This window comes from Bos javanicus, chromosome 28 (assembly GCF_032452875.1).
Source record: "Bos javanicus breed banteng chromosome 28, ARS-OSU_banteng_1.0, whole genome shotgun sequence".
Lineage (NCBI taxonomy): Eukaryota > Metazoa > Chordata > Mammalia > Artiodactyla > Bovidae > Bos > Bos javanicus.
Window position 1 is genome coordinate 23,728,538 of NC_083895.1, and position 15,326 is coordinate 23,743,863.

General features: G+C 36.9%; 1 protein-coding gene across 5 annotated transcripts in view; it reads right to left on the bottom strand.

Annotated features, from left to right (window-relative positions):
* The window catches only part of CTNNA3 (catenin alpha 3), a 1,922,060-nt gene that overhangs the window by 53,913 nt on the left and 1,852,821 nt on the right, over positions 1-15,326 (bottom strand). For all 5 annotated transcript variants that reach the window (XM_061405110.1, XM_061405112.1, XM_061405111.1 and 2 more), the window contains one exon: positions 14,126-14,260. In XM_061405110.1, the coding sequence (XP_061261094.1) occupies positions 14,126-14,260 (135 nt within the window). The remainder of the gene's footprint in view (positions 1-14,125; positions 14,261-15,326) is intronic.

Consider the following 15,326-nt stretch of genomic DNA (forward strand, 5'->3'; position numbering starts at 1 on the left):
CATGGAAAAAGCAAGAGAGTTCCAGAAAAACATCTATGTCTGCTTTATTGACTATGCCAAAGCCTTTGACTGTGTGGATCACAATAAACTGTGGAAAATTCTGAAAGAGATGGGAACACCAGACCACCTGATCTGCCTCTTGAGAAATTTGTATGCACATCAGGAAGCAACAGTTAGAACTGGACATGGAACAACAGACTGGTTCCAAATAGGAAAAGGAGTACATCAAGGCTATATATCGTCACCCTGCTTATTTAACTTATATGCAGAGAACATCATGAGAAACTCTGGACTGGAAGAAACACAAGCTGGAATCAAGATTGCCGGGAGAAATATCAATAACCTCAGAGATGCAGATGACACCACCCTTATGGCAGAAAGTGAAGAGGAACTCAAAAGCCTCTTGATGAAAGTGAAAGTGGAGAGTGAAAAAGTTGGCTTAAAGCCTAACATTCAGTAAACGAAGATCATGGCACCCGGTCCCACCACTTCATGGGAAATAGATGGGGAAACAGTGGAAACAGTGTCAGACTTTATTTTTCTGGGCTCCAAAATCACTGCAGATGGTAACTGCAGCCATGAAATTAAAAGACGCTTACTCCTTGGAAGGAAAGTATGACCAACCTAGATAGCATATTCAAAAGCGGAGACATTACTTTGCCCACAAAGATTCGTCTAGTCAAGGCTATGGTTTTTCCTGTGGTCAGGTATGGATGAGAGAGTTGGACTGTGAAGAAAGCTGAGTGCCAAAGAATTGATGCTTTTGAACTGTGGTGTTGGAGAAGACTCTTGAGAGTCCTTTGGACTGCAAGGAGATCCAACCAGTCCATTCTGAAGGATATCAGCCCTGGGTGTTCTTTGGAAGGAATGATGCTAAAGCTGAAACCCCAGTACTTTGGCCACCTCATGGGAAGAGTGGACTCATTGGAAAAGACTCTGATACTGGGAGGGATTGGGGGCAGGAGGAGAAGGGGACGACAGAGGATTAGATGGCTGGATGGCATCACTGACTCGATGAACGTGAGTCTGGGTGAACTCCGGGAGTTGGTGATGGACAGGGAGGCCTGGTGTGCTGAGATTCATGGGGTTGCAAAGAGTCAGGCACGACTGAGCGAATGAACTAACTGAACTGAACTGAACTGATAGAGATGTTGGAGGCTTCACAGTGAGATTTGAGAAAGTACATAAACCCTTGTTCTGAGTAACTATGTAAATAAAAGTTCTCTAAGAACTTGAATCAAACTTAAATGTGAGAATGAAGTGAAAACTTCACTTTAAGTCACTGAGAATTGGGAAGTGTTTGTTATGACAGGAGAATGTAACTTAAGTTGACTAACTCAGTGCAGTTGACTAGAAAAGCATTAAATTTCTATTTTTCAATTGTAGATATTCTTTTCTGTGCTCTGTGATGAGAACCTGAGGCAAGACTAAAAAAAATGATTTATTTTTGTGTGGACGGGGCATGGATTTATATTCTACATGTGCTTGCAAACATAAGTAAATCTCCTAAAACATTCACAAAAGGATGTCAGTTTTGTCATTAGCAATACCATACATGTGAGCATGCGTGTGTTTACACACATATATACAAACATAGTTAATGTTTGCAGTGTATGAGTGATTTCTAAACAATATGTGTCCTTCTGGAAAAACCACAGAGCCTTTGCATAAATTTGGCGATGAATTGCCTGTGACCCAGGGCTTGACCAAAGCCTTTCCTGCAACATTTAATATTACAAAGAGATAATTAATGCACTTGCTGTCCTTGGGTTGTCAGAGCATTGTTTTTGTCATCAGCTACATCATCAGAAAGCAGCATTTCTAGATCATATTTTCATAACTCCCTACAGAAAAGCTTTGACTAAACTGAAGTTTAGTTAGGTTTTTTGAGGGTCAATGTAAGAAATGTCTATTTGAACGTCTGTCTTTTATGGACCCCTAGGTTAGGACATCATTTATTGTGTTATCAATTGTTACTCAAATAGTGAACAAGCACAATAAATTTCTTTTTAAAATTTAAAGCCTGATAGCCTTTTTCATCTTTTTGAAGAAATTTCTATGTTGCTTATCATCAAGCAATGAAAACTATATTATATAGTTACTTATTTACTTCCAGTTTAATATACTCAACTAGAGCCATTTCCTCAGAAGCTTGGTAATATACTTTTTTGTTGTTTTCTTAAAAAATATTCTTTATGATCTAAGTTTTAGCATTTAATTCTTATATATTTCTTGATTCATGAAACAAGTAAAGTTTTTCTGAAGCATGAGGATTCACAAATAGAATTCACAATGTGAATTAACATTTCCTAAAATTAACCTTTTTTTCTTTTTTGCCTGTCTTTTCTTTCCAACTGAATTATTTGAGAACTTTGGATTGTTGACTGACCTCCATATTGTTTCAGGGCAGCAAAGTGAGAATAAATGTATATTCTATATTTACAAGTGCAAAGGGACACAATGAGCTCTATAACCTGAGGCTGGATGCACATTTTCGCTCCCATCACTTACTAACCATGTGACATTTGCAAGTTTACAAGTGTACTTTTAGCATTGTTGAGAGGATAAGAGAATATATACAAATGTGTCAGTAAGAGTGGTGTCTTCAGCAAATTCTCCTGTCACCTCTTCTCTTTTTCTAAAGAAAATGACAGTAAAGGACACAGCAATGCTAGCATGTGTCTTCAGAGTAGGTACCTACAGAGAGAGCTTGAAAGGAATTTATGCATTTGGTTTACTGAAGGTCTGTTTTCAGGAAAAGGGTAGGAAAGAAAGAGGAATAGGGTGGGTGAGGGTAGAACTAAATAAGAATATGACTAGCCTCAACCAGAGGCCTGCTTTGGCATGACTGCATAGTGAGCTGTGAAACTGCATAGCAGAACTGACTCCACCTTGAGGTGAGGAGCCTGGCCTTTTGTTTCCTCTTAAGTCAGTCACCGGCTCTGGACTTCCAGGCATGAAGGCATGGGGGTACATAACCACCCAGACAGAGTGATTCCTGTTTGGCAGAGGACGATTATCCAGAGAGGGGAGAAGCTGTGAGCTGTCAGTAGCCAGCACTTGTGGCAGCTGGAAGATGGGAAAATGACCACATAAGGGGATCCTAGCAGGAGTAATGGCATCAGTAGCAACACTATCAGTTTTCTCTTAATTCTTACCTTCCCTTAGACCAATAGTCCTCACCCAGAGACAATTTTGCATTTGGCAGTGTCTGAAGACATTTTTGGTTATCACAACTGACTGAGGGGTTGGGGGTGGGTGCTGGCATCTAGGGGGCAGAGTGCCAGGTTATTGCTAAATATTTCACAATGCACAGGACAATCCCCCAGAAAAAAAATAATTGCTGTTGTTTAGTTGCTTAGTCATGTCCTACTCTTTTGCAATGCCATGGACTGTAGCCAGCTGGGCACCTCTCTCCATGGGATTCTCCAGGCAAGAATACTGCAGTGGGTTGCCACTTATCTAGGGGATCTTTCCAGCCCAGTGATTGAACTCGAGACTTCTGCATTGGCAGGCAGATTCTTTACCACTGAGCCACCAGGGAAGTCCTTGAATAAATAATTATCCAGACCCAAATCCCAAATGCCGAAAGTGCCAAATGAGAAATCCTAGAATAATCAGAAACATAGAAGTCAATATGTAATATTTACTACTAACAATTCTTGATTTACTATTAGTATTAACATTATTCAGACTTTAGCAATCAAAAGGGGAAACTGTGGGGTTGTATTGATTTTGCACACATATACACAAACACATTCTCACAGGAACTTTTTATTTTCTGAATATAACTACTACTACTTCATAATCTACAACAATAAGCACAAATGCAGCATGAGATGAGTCAGACTTAAATGAACGCTTCCACAAATGCCATCCACACTGCTTTGTGTGTTTTTTGCTTTGTGTTTTTTTTTCATATCTCTTTCAGTTTTGCATCTATCTCTTTCTGCCCATGCCTTTATGGGATTTGACACCAATACTTTGTTGTCCTAGAATCTTTTGCTCCTTGAATTTTTCTCCCCACTCTCCCCGCCTTTTTTTTTTTTTTTTTCCTGCACTTTTTTCTCCTTGGTTTGCAGATGAACTCAGGATGAACTGAACATCAGGGTGTTTGCATCCAGTTCTGTTCTTTTCCTTCAGCTGCACTTTGTCTAATGGGGAATTTGGCACCATCGTAGAGCTGTCAAATCCATCATGCACATTTTCATGTCCTCTCTTCCCACCTCTTTGAAGTTCTGTGTTTCAGATTGTTTAGGACAAAAGAGAAATAATGAATTCCCTCTCTTCTTCTCTAAGGATTGTTAACAATTAACAAGCTAATTTTTTCCCCTAAACCAGAAAGTCTTTTCCATTGTTTTATATTCTTCAAATATTTTTCTTTTTAATAATATCAACTATCTGACATACAGTAAGAACATGGAAATAATTCTGAGAAGTAAATTTAACAATAAAGACTCTCACATCACATATTTTTCTTTCTTTCCCCACTCTATTTCTTTTCCTATTGCCTCCTATTAGCTTCTCATGTTAAAGGGGAAGGTGAAAAGTGTGTTCTGATTAGGCTTTCTAAAGAATATGGGATCATTAAATTATTATTTTTATAAATAATGCTCTGTTCTAGTCAGTGTTTTCTACATCTTTCAGTTAAAATTATTCTTTACCTCTTGACATCCACAGCAACTATCCGAGCTAAGTATTCAAAGACCACCTCCTGTCATTCTGGCACTGACCCCACTGGGATGCTAAAGAGCTTACTTTCAGTAGTGACAGAGTAAAGAACATAAGTTAGATTCTAGTCCTGACTCTGTTGTTAAATACCATCATGCACTGAGACAAGTCATTGATAGTTCTTGACCTATTTCATAGTTTGTAAAATTGATTTGAATTAGGTAGTTATAACATGAATAGATTATTTTTAAGATTCCTTCAAGTGCTATTACATATATCTGGATGCATTTGGAATACACAAACCAAGAAATATACAACCAAGAAAATCTAACCCATTCTGATATCAGCTCACCTAAACACCAAGACAATTTCCTAGTCCACGTTACTACAATGCAAGGGGAAAAGAAAAAGAAAGAGAAAACAACAACCCCATATCCTTTTTAGTTTTTAAAATATGTTCTTTTGGGAGTCTGGGATTGGCAGGTTATACTGTGCTGTGCTAAGTTGCCTCAGTTATGTCTGACTCTTTGTGACCCCATGGACTGGAGCCCACCAGGCTCCTCTATCCACGGGATTCTCCAGGCAAGAATATTGGAGTGGGTTGTCATGCCCTCCTCCAGGGGATCATCCCAACCCAGGGATCGAACCCATGCTTCCTGTGCATTGTAGGCAAATTCCTTACCGGGGAAGACCTTGACATGTAAAACTGGTATATTTAAGATAGATAACCAATAAGGACGTACTGTATAATGCAGGGAATATGGCTCAATATTCTGTAATAACCTAAATGGGAAAAGGATTTTAAAAAATAGATATATATATATTTGTATATGTATGACTGAAAATTAAAAAAACAAAAAAAAACAAAAAAAAAACAGCCTTTGAGTTACTGATGGCTGTGGTTTAGTCACTAAGATGTGCTCGACTCTTGCAACCCCATGGACTATAGCCTGCCAGGCTGCTCTGTCCATGGAATTCTCCAGGGAAGAATACTGGAGTGGGTTACCATTTATTTCCTCCAGGGGATCTTTCTGACCCAGGAATTGAATCCAGGTCTCCTGCAATGCAGACAGATACTTTACTGACTGAGCTACGAGGGAAGCCCACCAATAGATTTAACTCTCAGGAATTTTGAGAGTTTGCAGTTTGTTTTTAATGCTAGATAGGCAAATGGAAATAGCAGACCTTAGGAGGCTTCCCCTTAGGCCTTAGACTTAGTGACTAAACCACCAAATCTATTGGCAGTGTCTTCTTCCTTCTCTTTACTTTTTTCTTCTTGCCTTTCTCCTTATACCTCTCTGCTTCTTCATTTCTTTCGTCTCTCCTCATTCCACTTCATACATCTCTTAGTCCTTTTTAAAATCTCTAAAGCCTCCAGTTGGTTTTCCAAATCTCTTCATTTTTCCAATTTTCTTGATGACTACCAAAGAAGGCAGTGGGTTCAGAAAGCTCCTTAACTAATTCCCTTAATGTCTTAACATGGTAAGCACATTAACCTACTAAGTCATTCTGAATGTACTTCATTGCCAGGGTTCTGTAGGCCCTAGTGCTCTTTAGGTCAATAAATGTATTGTTGCTCTTCCTTACCGTTCCTAGTTGAATGCACACTGTCCCTTGATTTCAGCTAAAGTTAAATTGCTACTGTTTGGCAAATTTTTCCGTCTTGCTGACCTTTCCCCCCTGACTGATTAGTTTTATTATTTATCCAATTTTTAAAACTGTGTCTTTGGCACACCTGCCTCTGGGTAGACAGCACAATTAAACACATTAAGGGAAATGCACAAAACATGGTAATTATGTAATTAATCAGTTCTAGGTAATATAACAAATTGCTAGCCTAGAAGCATAACACTTAGAGAAAGGGCAATTTTAAGAATTTAAAACCATTTTAATCATTAGACTTTTTCTTTTGAATTTTACATACATATATGTGTGGGCTAGGATATGAAGGTATTTATTTCTTTATAGCAAGACTCCTTTCACAAAGTAAAACAGCTTCCCCACTTGGCACCATGCTTGAGGACACTAGAGAAACAACTGATGGAGAATTTATGGGAATGTCCTTAGGTAACCTAAGTACATTTTAATCTTCTTAGAGTTATATTTATAATGTATTCCTAATTAGTACATTAATAAGTCAAAGAGGCTATAGAAAATGATCTGCAACAGTACATTTAATTACATGGTTTCATTGTGCTTTGCTATCATTTTTTTTTTCAATTAAGCTTTTATATACTCCCCCATTTTTTGTGAAAGAAGATAGCCATAGGAAGGCCACACTGGCTTCATTTGCATGTGACTGAAGGATAAAATGAAGCTGTCAGTTTCCATAAGCCACGCAATGTCCTGAAGCTCAGCTCTGGCAGAACAATGCCTAGCATACATCAGGTAGTATATCTGATTATTATCTCAAACACTGCGGGAAAACCTAGTATAAGTTACCATCTTTTCTCTCTCACTGCATATTCAGTATTCAGTCCACTATGGCCTAAGTTTTGCTTTTGTCTTATTGCATCTGTTTTAGAAAAGAAAAGATATCTTAGAAATATGAAAGCCAGTATGCACTTTAAGGTTCAGTTAACTTGAATTTTCTGTGTTGGTAGACATTGACCACTGTATCATCAAGCATTGAAAAACATTTATGGACTTTAAAGGAGAAATTATATTAAAAACAGGTAATTAGAAAACATAAGAGTATTGCTGTGATTTTGGTCATCACACAGGGTATGGTATATAATTGGTAGTTGTCACTCAATATCTGTTCTCTTGGCATAGAAACAAAACTCTGATTTAGTTGGAGGAAGCGAAGTGCCTAGATTAAAACACACAGAAACAAACAGATTTTACAATTTGCAATGTCCTCTGCAGTTCCACATAGCCATATAACTAAAGTTTTGCCAATAATATGTAAGAGAAGGCATTTGGAAGAGACTTAAAAAAACAGATGTAAGGAATGTTTACTTCTGTTTCTCTTCATTTTTACTGTCTGGAATATAAATGCCATAGCTAGAGTTAGAGAAGGCATATTTTGATTCTTATAAAAATGAAAGCCAGAAGCCAAGTATAATAAAGTGGAAAGACATAACTGCTCAATTCCCTGATGACTCTGAAATTAACATTTGGGACTGCCCATTCTGATTATTTTTTTTTTAATGGAGATAGTAAAATCCCAAATCCTTTAAACTGCCACAACCAAATCTCTGTATCTGATACAGGCACACCAGAATCACATGTTGAGGAAAAACATTCTTTCTGGATCTTTGTCTCAGCTATGTTTGGTCTTTCGCATACTTCCACTGACTGATTTATCCTTCATACCTCTCTCCTCAGTTCCAGAAGCATATGCCCAACTTCTCCTAGACTTTTCTCTTCTGATACCTCTTACTCACTTATGACTAAGTCACTTATGACTAAAGACTGAATGAGCTGTCTTACCCTTCCTGGTCTGCTCTTTTTTCTATATATAGTTTTTGGCTAATGATGACACTTTTAACTAAGAAAACTACCAAATCTTAAAAGATTGGGGGTAAGTCTTAATTCTTCCTACTTCATCCTTGATACTCAGTAGATTACTGATTCTAATGCTTTCTGCCTCAGAATTTTTTCTTGTAAGGAAAAATTTTCTCCACTCTCACTAATATTGCCTTAATTCAAGTTCTCACTGTTAATGATCTTGAAGTATTTTTAAAAATCTAACTAATCTTCTCTCTTCCAGTTCCTCATCTTTCCATCTATCACCACCCTATCAGAATAAAGATGTAACATACACACACAGAGAAGCACACACACACACAGGAATATTACTCATCAGTACGAAATAATGAAATTCTGTCATTTGCAAAAACATGAAAGGACCAAGAAGGGTATTATGCTTAGTGAAATAAGTCAGATAGAGAAGGCAAATACTGTATGCTATTACTTTTGTGTAGAATCTAAAAAAAAAAAAAAAAGAAGAAGAAATATAGCATAAAGAAATAGACTTGTAGATATAAAGACCAAACTAGAGGTTACCACTGGGGAGAGTGATGGGGGTAGGAGCAAAACGGGGGTAAGGCGTTAAGAGGTACAAATTACTACATATAAAATTAATAAAATTCAAGGAGCTTCCCAGGGTAATAGAAATGAAACCAAAAATAAACAAATGGGACCTAATCAAATGTACAAGATTTTGTACAGCAAAGGAAATGATAAAAAAGACAACCTATGGAATGGGAGAAAATATTTGCTAATGATGAAACCAAAATTGTTTAATTTCCAAAATATACAAACAGCTCATAGAACATAAAAACAAACAACCTAATCAAAAAATGAGCAGAAGACCTAAAACACATTTCTGCAAAGACACAAAGATGGACAGTTGCTGCTGCTGCTGCTGAGTCGCTTCAGTTGTGTCCGACTCTATGCAACCCCATAGACGGCAGCCCATCAGGCTCCCCTGTCCCTGAGATTCTCCAGGCAAGAACACTGGAGTGGGTTGCCGTTTCCTTCTCCAAGGCATGAAAGTGGAAAGTGAAAGTGAAGTTGCTCAGTTGTGTCCAACTCTTCGCGACCCCATGGACTGCAGCCCACCAGGCTCCTCCATCCATGGGATTTTCCAGGCAAGAGTCCTGGAGTGGGGTGCCATTGCCTTCTCCCAAGATGGACAGTAGGCACATGAAGAAATGCTCAATGTCACTAATTATGAGAGAAATGCAAGTTCAAACTACAAGGTACCACCTGACACTGATTAGAATGACACTTAATAACACTTTATTAAGACATCTACAAATACCAATGCTGGAGAGGGTATGGAGAAAAGGCAACCCTTCTACATTGTTGGTGGGAATATAAACTGGTACAGTCACTATTGAAAACAGTCTGGCAGTTCTTCAGAAAACTAAAAACAGAAGTACCTTATGATCCAGTAATTCAATTACTGGCCATATACCTGGACAAAACTGAAACTCAAAACACATGCACCCCAATGTTCATTGAAGCACTGTTTCATTGAGTCACTTAGTTGTACAGTGTCAGTCAGTCAATTCAGTTACTCAGTCATGTCTGACTCTTTGCGACCCCATGAATCGCAGCACGCCAGGCCTCCCTGTCCATCACCAACTCCCGGAGTTCACTCAGACTCATGTCCATCAAGTCAGTGATGCCATCCAGCCATCTCATCCTCTGTCGTCCCCTTCTCCTCCTGCCCCCAATCCCTCCCAGCATCAGAGTCTTTTCCAATGAGTAATTTACACTTTTGTATGGTGTTAATTAGTACAAAATTATAAATCAACTATGCTTCAGTTGAAAAAATGCAAGAATTTTGCAGCACATGGAAATGTAACTATTACTCTATAAAAACTTTAGAGTATAATCTACAAGAACATTGAACCACTATGTTATATACCTGAAATGAATATAATATTGTAAATCAGCTATACTTTAATAGAAAAATAAAGGTTAGGGATTATTTTTTGAAAAGGTAGCTTCAAATAATTACATGTATTTGTTTATATCCATCTCAAACTTCAACTTTTTCAATTACTCTCAGTTGCCTACACAATAAAGTTAAAATGCTATTAGTAATCCTGAAACAGCCTCAGTTTCTTTTAAAGCTCCTCTTCTATTTCCCATCCCTCATAACATATGCCAACAATACCAAGTACAATTGTTTCTAATCAGTTTAGATTGTTTGCTATTTCCACATAAAACCTCATCTTTCCCTATTTGTATCTTTATACTTCAGCTGTTCTATCTACCTCAAATCCTTGTCCTCTCCTTTCCTCATAAATATACAGTTGATTTATTTTTTGCCTGTTTCTTTTGCTTTTTACTAATGAAGGATCAAATTAGAGTTGAACCACTTTTTGGAGCTGTTTCTTTTTCACTCATCTCATCAGTGGAATTAATTATTCCTTCACCTCTTACCATGTGCTTGTGTGTATTTAACCATCATATGGTGTGTTACATCTTTGTATATTTAGATGTATCTTATATTCCCTGATAGCTCAGTCGGTAAAGAATCTGCCTGCAATGCTGGAGACCCCGGTTCAATTCCTGGGTCGGAAGATCCACTGGAAAAGTGATAGGCTACTCCGACTGCAGTATTCTTGGGCTTCCCTTGTGGCTCAGCTGGTAAAGAGTCTGCTTACAATACGGGAGACCTGGGTTCAATCCCTGGGTTGGCAAGAGCCCCTGGAGAAGGGAAAGGCTGCCTACTCAAGTATTCTGGCTTAGAGAATTACATGGACTGTAGTCCTTGGGGTCGCAAAGAGTCGGACACAACTGAGCTACTTTCACTATGTACTTCAATTTTGCACATGTTTGATCATCTTGAAGGAGGCATGATATATTCATCTTCGCATCTCACGATATTCTCAGATGCCTAGTACTGAGAAGATGCTCAATTCATTGTTGGGGTTTTGGACAAACTACACTTTGGTGTCCTTAGAAATGAAGTGCACAACTTCAGGATAAATGCTTGAAATACACATAAGAATCATTAGAAAACAAATTTAATTAAATAGACTATTATGAGAATGATTTCAAATTCTTTATGTTATTAACTTACTTTTTTTATCCTAGACTAATACTCCAGATCCAGAATACACTGTGCATTCATTCCAGAAATATATTCTATATACTCCAGTAATACACTTTTTAACCAAATATATTTGTTAAAAGTAATGTTTCATAAATCTGATTTTGGAATGCAAACTTTGAAGGGTATAGATTTGAATACCAAATTTCTGTAATTTTTAATGGGTTTCCCTGCCTTAGAGTCATGCTTATTTCCTTTCAAAAGACCTCAAAAAAAAAAAAAAAAAAAAAAAAGACCTCAAAGAAAAACAATGACTTAGATTAGGACTGCTCAATTTAAAGAAGAAAGAAGACAAGATGAGAACTCAGGGTCACTGAGAAAATAAAGCAATTGGGCTTTGGCATACACAAATTAAAGGAATTTTAAAAGCTTTCCAGAATCGACCTGCAAGCAGATGGCAGTAAAACATGTAAAAAGGTGCATGACATGCTCCCTTTCTTCAGATTTACTTTTTCTAACGGGAAATTTTGGGTGCAATGAAGACAAAATAGAATTGCATTTGCAATGCTATTCCTCATTTTATATAATGACTCAGCTTTTAAGTTTCAAATCATGATTCTAAATGACTCATGCTTAATCTATCTGTAAAATATACAAAGTTCATGAATTTGAATCACCAAACAGGAAGGATACCAACTCAATTTGTACATCTGGAGGAAATTATATTTGGAGGAACAATTAATGGTAATACATTTTAACATAATGTGTAAGCTGAACTTCTGTCAGCATTTTTGAAATCTTAGCTTTAGACAACATGAAGAAATACATATATAATTGGAAAATAAATTTCATATGTATTTAGACCTTGTGAATAATGGTGAGTGTATGAAATTGAGAAAAGTAAACAGAAGACAGGCTTGGGTCTAAAATATACTTTTTACACATTTTAAGTACTATAATATTAAGTGAGAAAATGAAGACTGAGTGCCTAGTAATCCAAAATAAAAATACATTTTTATGTGTATACGTATACACACACTGTTTGTATACATACATATATATAGTCATGCATGTATTTATAAACACACATTTCTGTGTTGACAGACAGTGAGAAATGGCAACAACCCACTCAAGTATTCTTAACTGGAGAATCCCATGGACAGAGGAACCTGGGGGACTATAGTCCATGGGGTCACAAAGAGTCAGATATGACTGAAGCAACTAAGCCTGCAGACAGTGACTACTTAAAATGCATTTTCCTTTGAAGAGTGACAAAGTACCAATATAACACAGGCTATGTTGGTTGGTGTTACTGTTCTTGCAAAATTTGAATATCAAGGAAATTAAATTTTTATCTCTAATAATTCCTTAGACATAATTTCCAAATATATTCATTTGTGATTTTTGGTCTTCAGTTTATCAAAGATTTAAGCATGTCCACATGAACAGAGGCTGCATAGACATTTGAAGGTAAACTGCAGTTCTGGTATTCACTAATATAAACCTAATGAACTTTGTTTCAAGTGGGGCATTGTACTTGCACCATTTTAGTTCCTTGATCAGGTATTGAACCTGGGCCTTGGGCACTGAAAGCACAAAGTCCTCACTGCTGGACCACCAGAGAATTACCTTTGCTTTTTTTTTTGCAGCTATGTTCTTTTTTGTTGTTGTTGTTAGTTTAGGAACTTACCTGGTGGTCCAATGGCTAAGACTCCACACTCCTATTGGGTTTGATACCTGGTCAAGGAACTAGACCCCACGTGCCGCAGCTAAGAGTTCGTATGCCACACCTAAAGATCCCACCTGCTGCAACTAGCACCCGGTGCAGCCAAATAAATAAACATTTAAAAACAAAATGTTAGCTCATTGGGGGAAAGTCCAAAGTCAGGCTAGAGAGCTCCTAGATGTACATATTTATATTTATGCTGTTATAATTTTTAAAAATCTGTCCTCATGAATTTAATTTCCTAGAAGGTTTATGATGTTTTGCTTTAACTTAAATTTATAATCTTGGTCCATGTCCTTCTCAAAGTCACTGATAACTGAATCGAATATAGATATCAAATGTTATTTTATTACCATCCTCACTCAAAAAAAATGATTTACCCTTATTAAAAGATGAGTAGAAAAGGTAGACATTATTTCGACCATGGTCATTTTAGAGCAGTTTGAAACTCAGGTTCACCAAGTAATCTATGAAAGTTTCTCTAAATCTATTTATGTTCTACCATACTCCGGTGTCACAATTACATATGGAGATAACAGTTTCAAGACCTGAATTTCTATGATATAAAAAAGCTGTCAGTCCAGGTTCGATGCACGATACTGGATGCTTGGGGCTAGTGCACTGGGATGACCCAGAGGGATGGTATGGGGAGGAGGAGGGAGGAGGGTTCAGGATGGGGAACACATGTATACCTGTGGCAGATTCATTTTGATATTTGGCAAAACTAATACAATTATGTAAAGTTTAAAAATAAAATAAAATTAAAAATAAAATAAAATAGAAAAAAAAATGAATGATGGGAAATGAATATTACTTAACAGTGAGAAAGCAATTATTTCATGGGTCTGCAATTCCACAGGCACTTATTTTTTTATAAAAATTAAAGGATTCAATTCAGAGTTGCATCTGTATACTTTCTGAAATCTAGATACCATGCTCTAAATTAACATTCAATCCTTACTCAAGTGGCTTCCAGAACCTGATTCATTCTAAAATCTTTGAAGTAAATAAAGAGAAGCTGTACTGACTTAACATTTCTTTAAGAAATCTGACATGATTTCTTGCTATTCCAGTTTCATGAAGTTTTATATATACTCATTGAATTTCTTCTAACCTACATGACCCTATAAGAATTGGTGGGGTAAGGTGGGTTGTAGCTGCTGTTTCAAGCATCTTCCACATGTGATGTGTAAGTGTGGCGCAGCACTCACCGCTGACATGATAAGCTCTCCCCCCAGGTTCTGAATCTCAGCTTTAACTTGACTGCAGATCTTCAGCTGGTGAGAGTAGAACTTAATCTGTTCCAGGTAGGCCAACAAGTCCTGTTTGCATGATGGATCCGGGCACTAAATATGTATGAGAGATTAAGTGAAAATATCAAAACAAAGAATTAATGCAAAGCGAGTAAACACTGAGACTACAAGTACCTTTAAGGCCCCAACTTTATTTTCATTGAGTCCCATTACTTAGACCAAACCCATGTAGATTTTGATATGCTTTCCCCATTAGCAGAGTTTATTCATGTTCCAACCTTAATTACTTCAGCATTCTAAGTCACTTCACTCGTGTCCGACTCTTTGTGACCCCATGGACTGTAGCCTGCAGGCTCCTCTGTCCATAGAATTCTCCAAGCAAGAATGCTAGACTGGGTTGCCATGCCCTCCTCTACTTCAGCATAGATAGAAGAAATAGACATGAAATGGTACATAAAAATAACTGCCTTTAATTTATCGTAATGTTAGAAGCTTTTACAGTTCATTTTTAGGTAAATCTAAAGAAGTATTTAAAATGCAATGATTCCTTTCTTCTAAAGTTGCTATCAGAATACTTCTTGGGACTCATAGCTCTGCATTGTCTGTCCTGTGTAATTAATATTTATATGGGCATTAAAACACATCTGTAACAGGACATATATTATGTCCTGTTACTTTCAGAATTTAATGTTCTAATGGTCTTAGACCAAAGAAATAATTTCTGTAGTAGCTAACAGCTATGGATCTACTTGGAGACAAGGATCAGGCAGCATACATGTTTTAGAGATGTATTACTTTACCCAAAACAGTCTCCTACATTATTTTATCTTCTGTAAGGAATTTCCTGGAGCAGAGCTTAATCACAACACGATAAATATCTGTGATCAGTATTTAATCTTTGTGTTCTTTCTCCTATACAATTAGAACAGATTTTTTAAAATCCCCAATAACTTAATTTCACTTTAAATATAATACATATTCATAAGGATATGGAAATACGAACAGTAATTTATATGCAAAGATATTCACTACAGCATTACTTACAATAGCAAAATTTGGAACTAAATGCCCTATAATAGTAAAAAGATTAAATTAGGATACATAGCTATATAGTGTGATATTATATAGTCTCAAAAATAATATTTTCAAAGGAAAATAT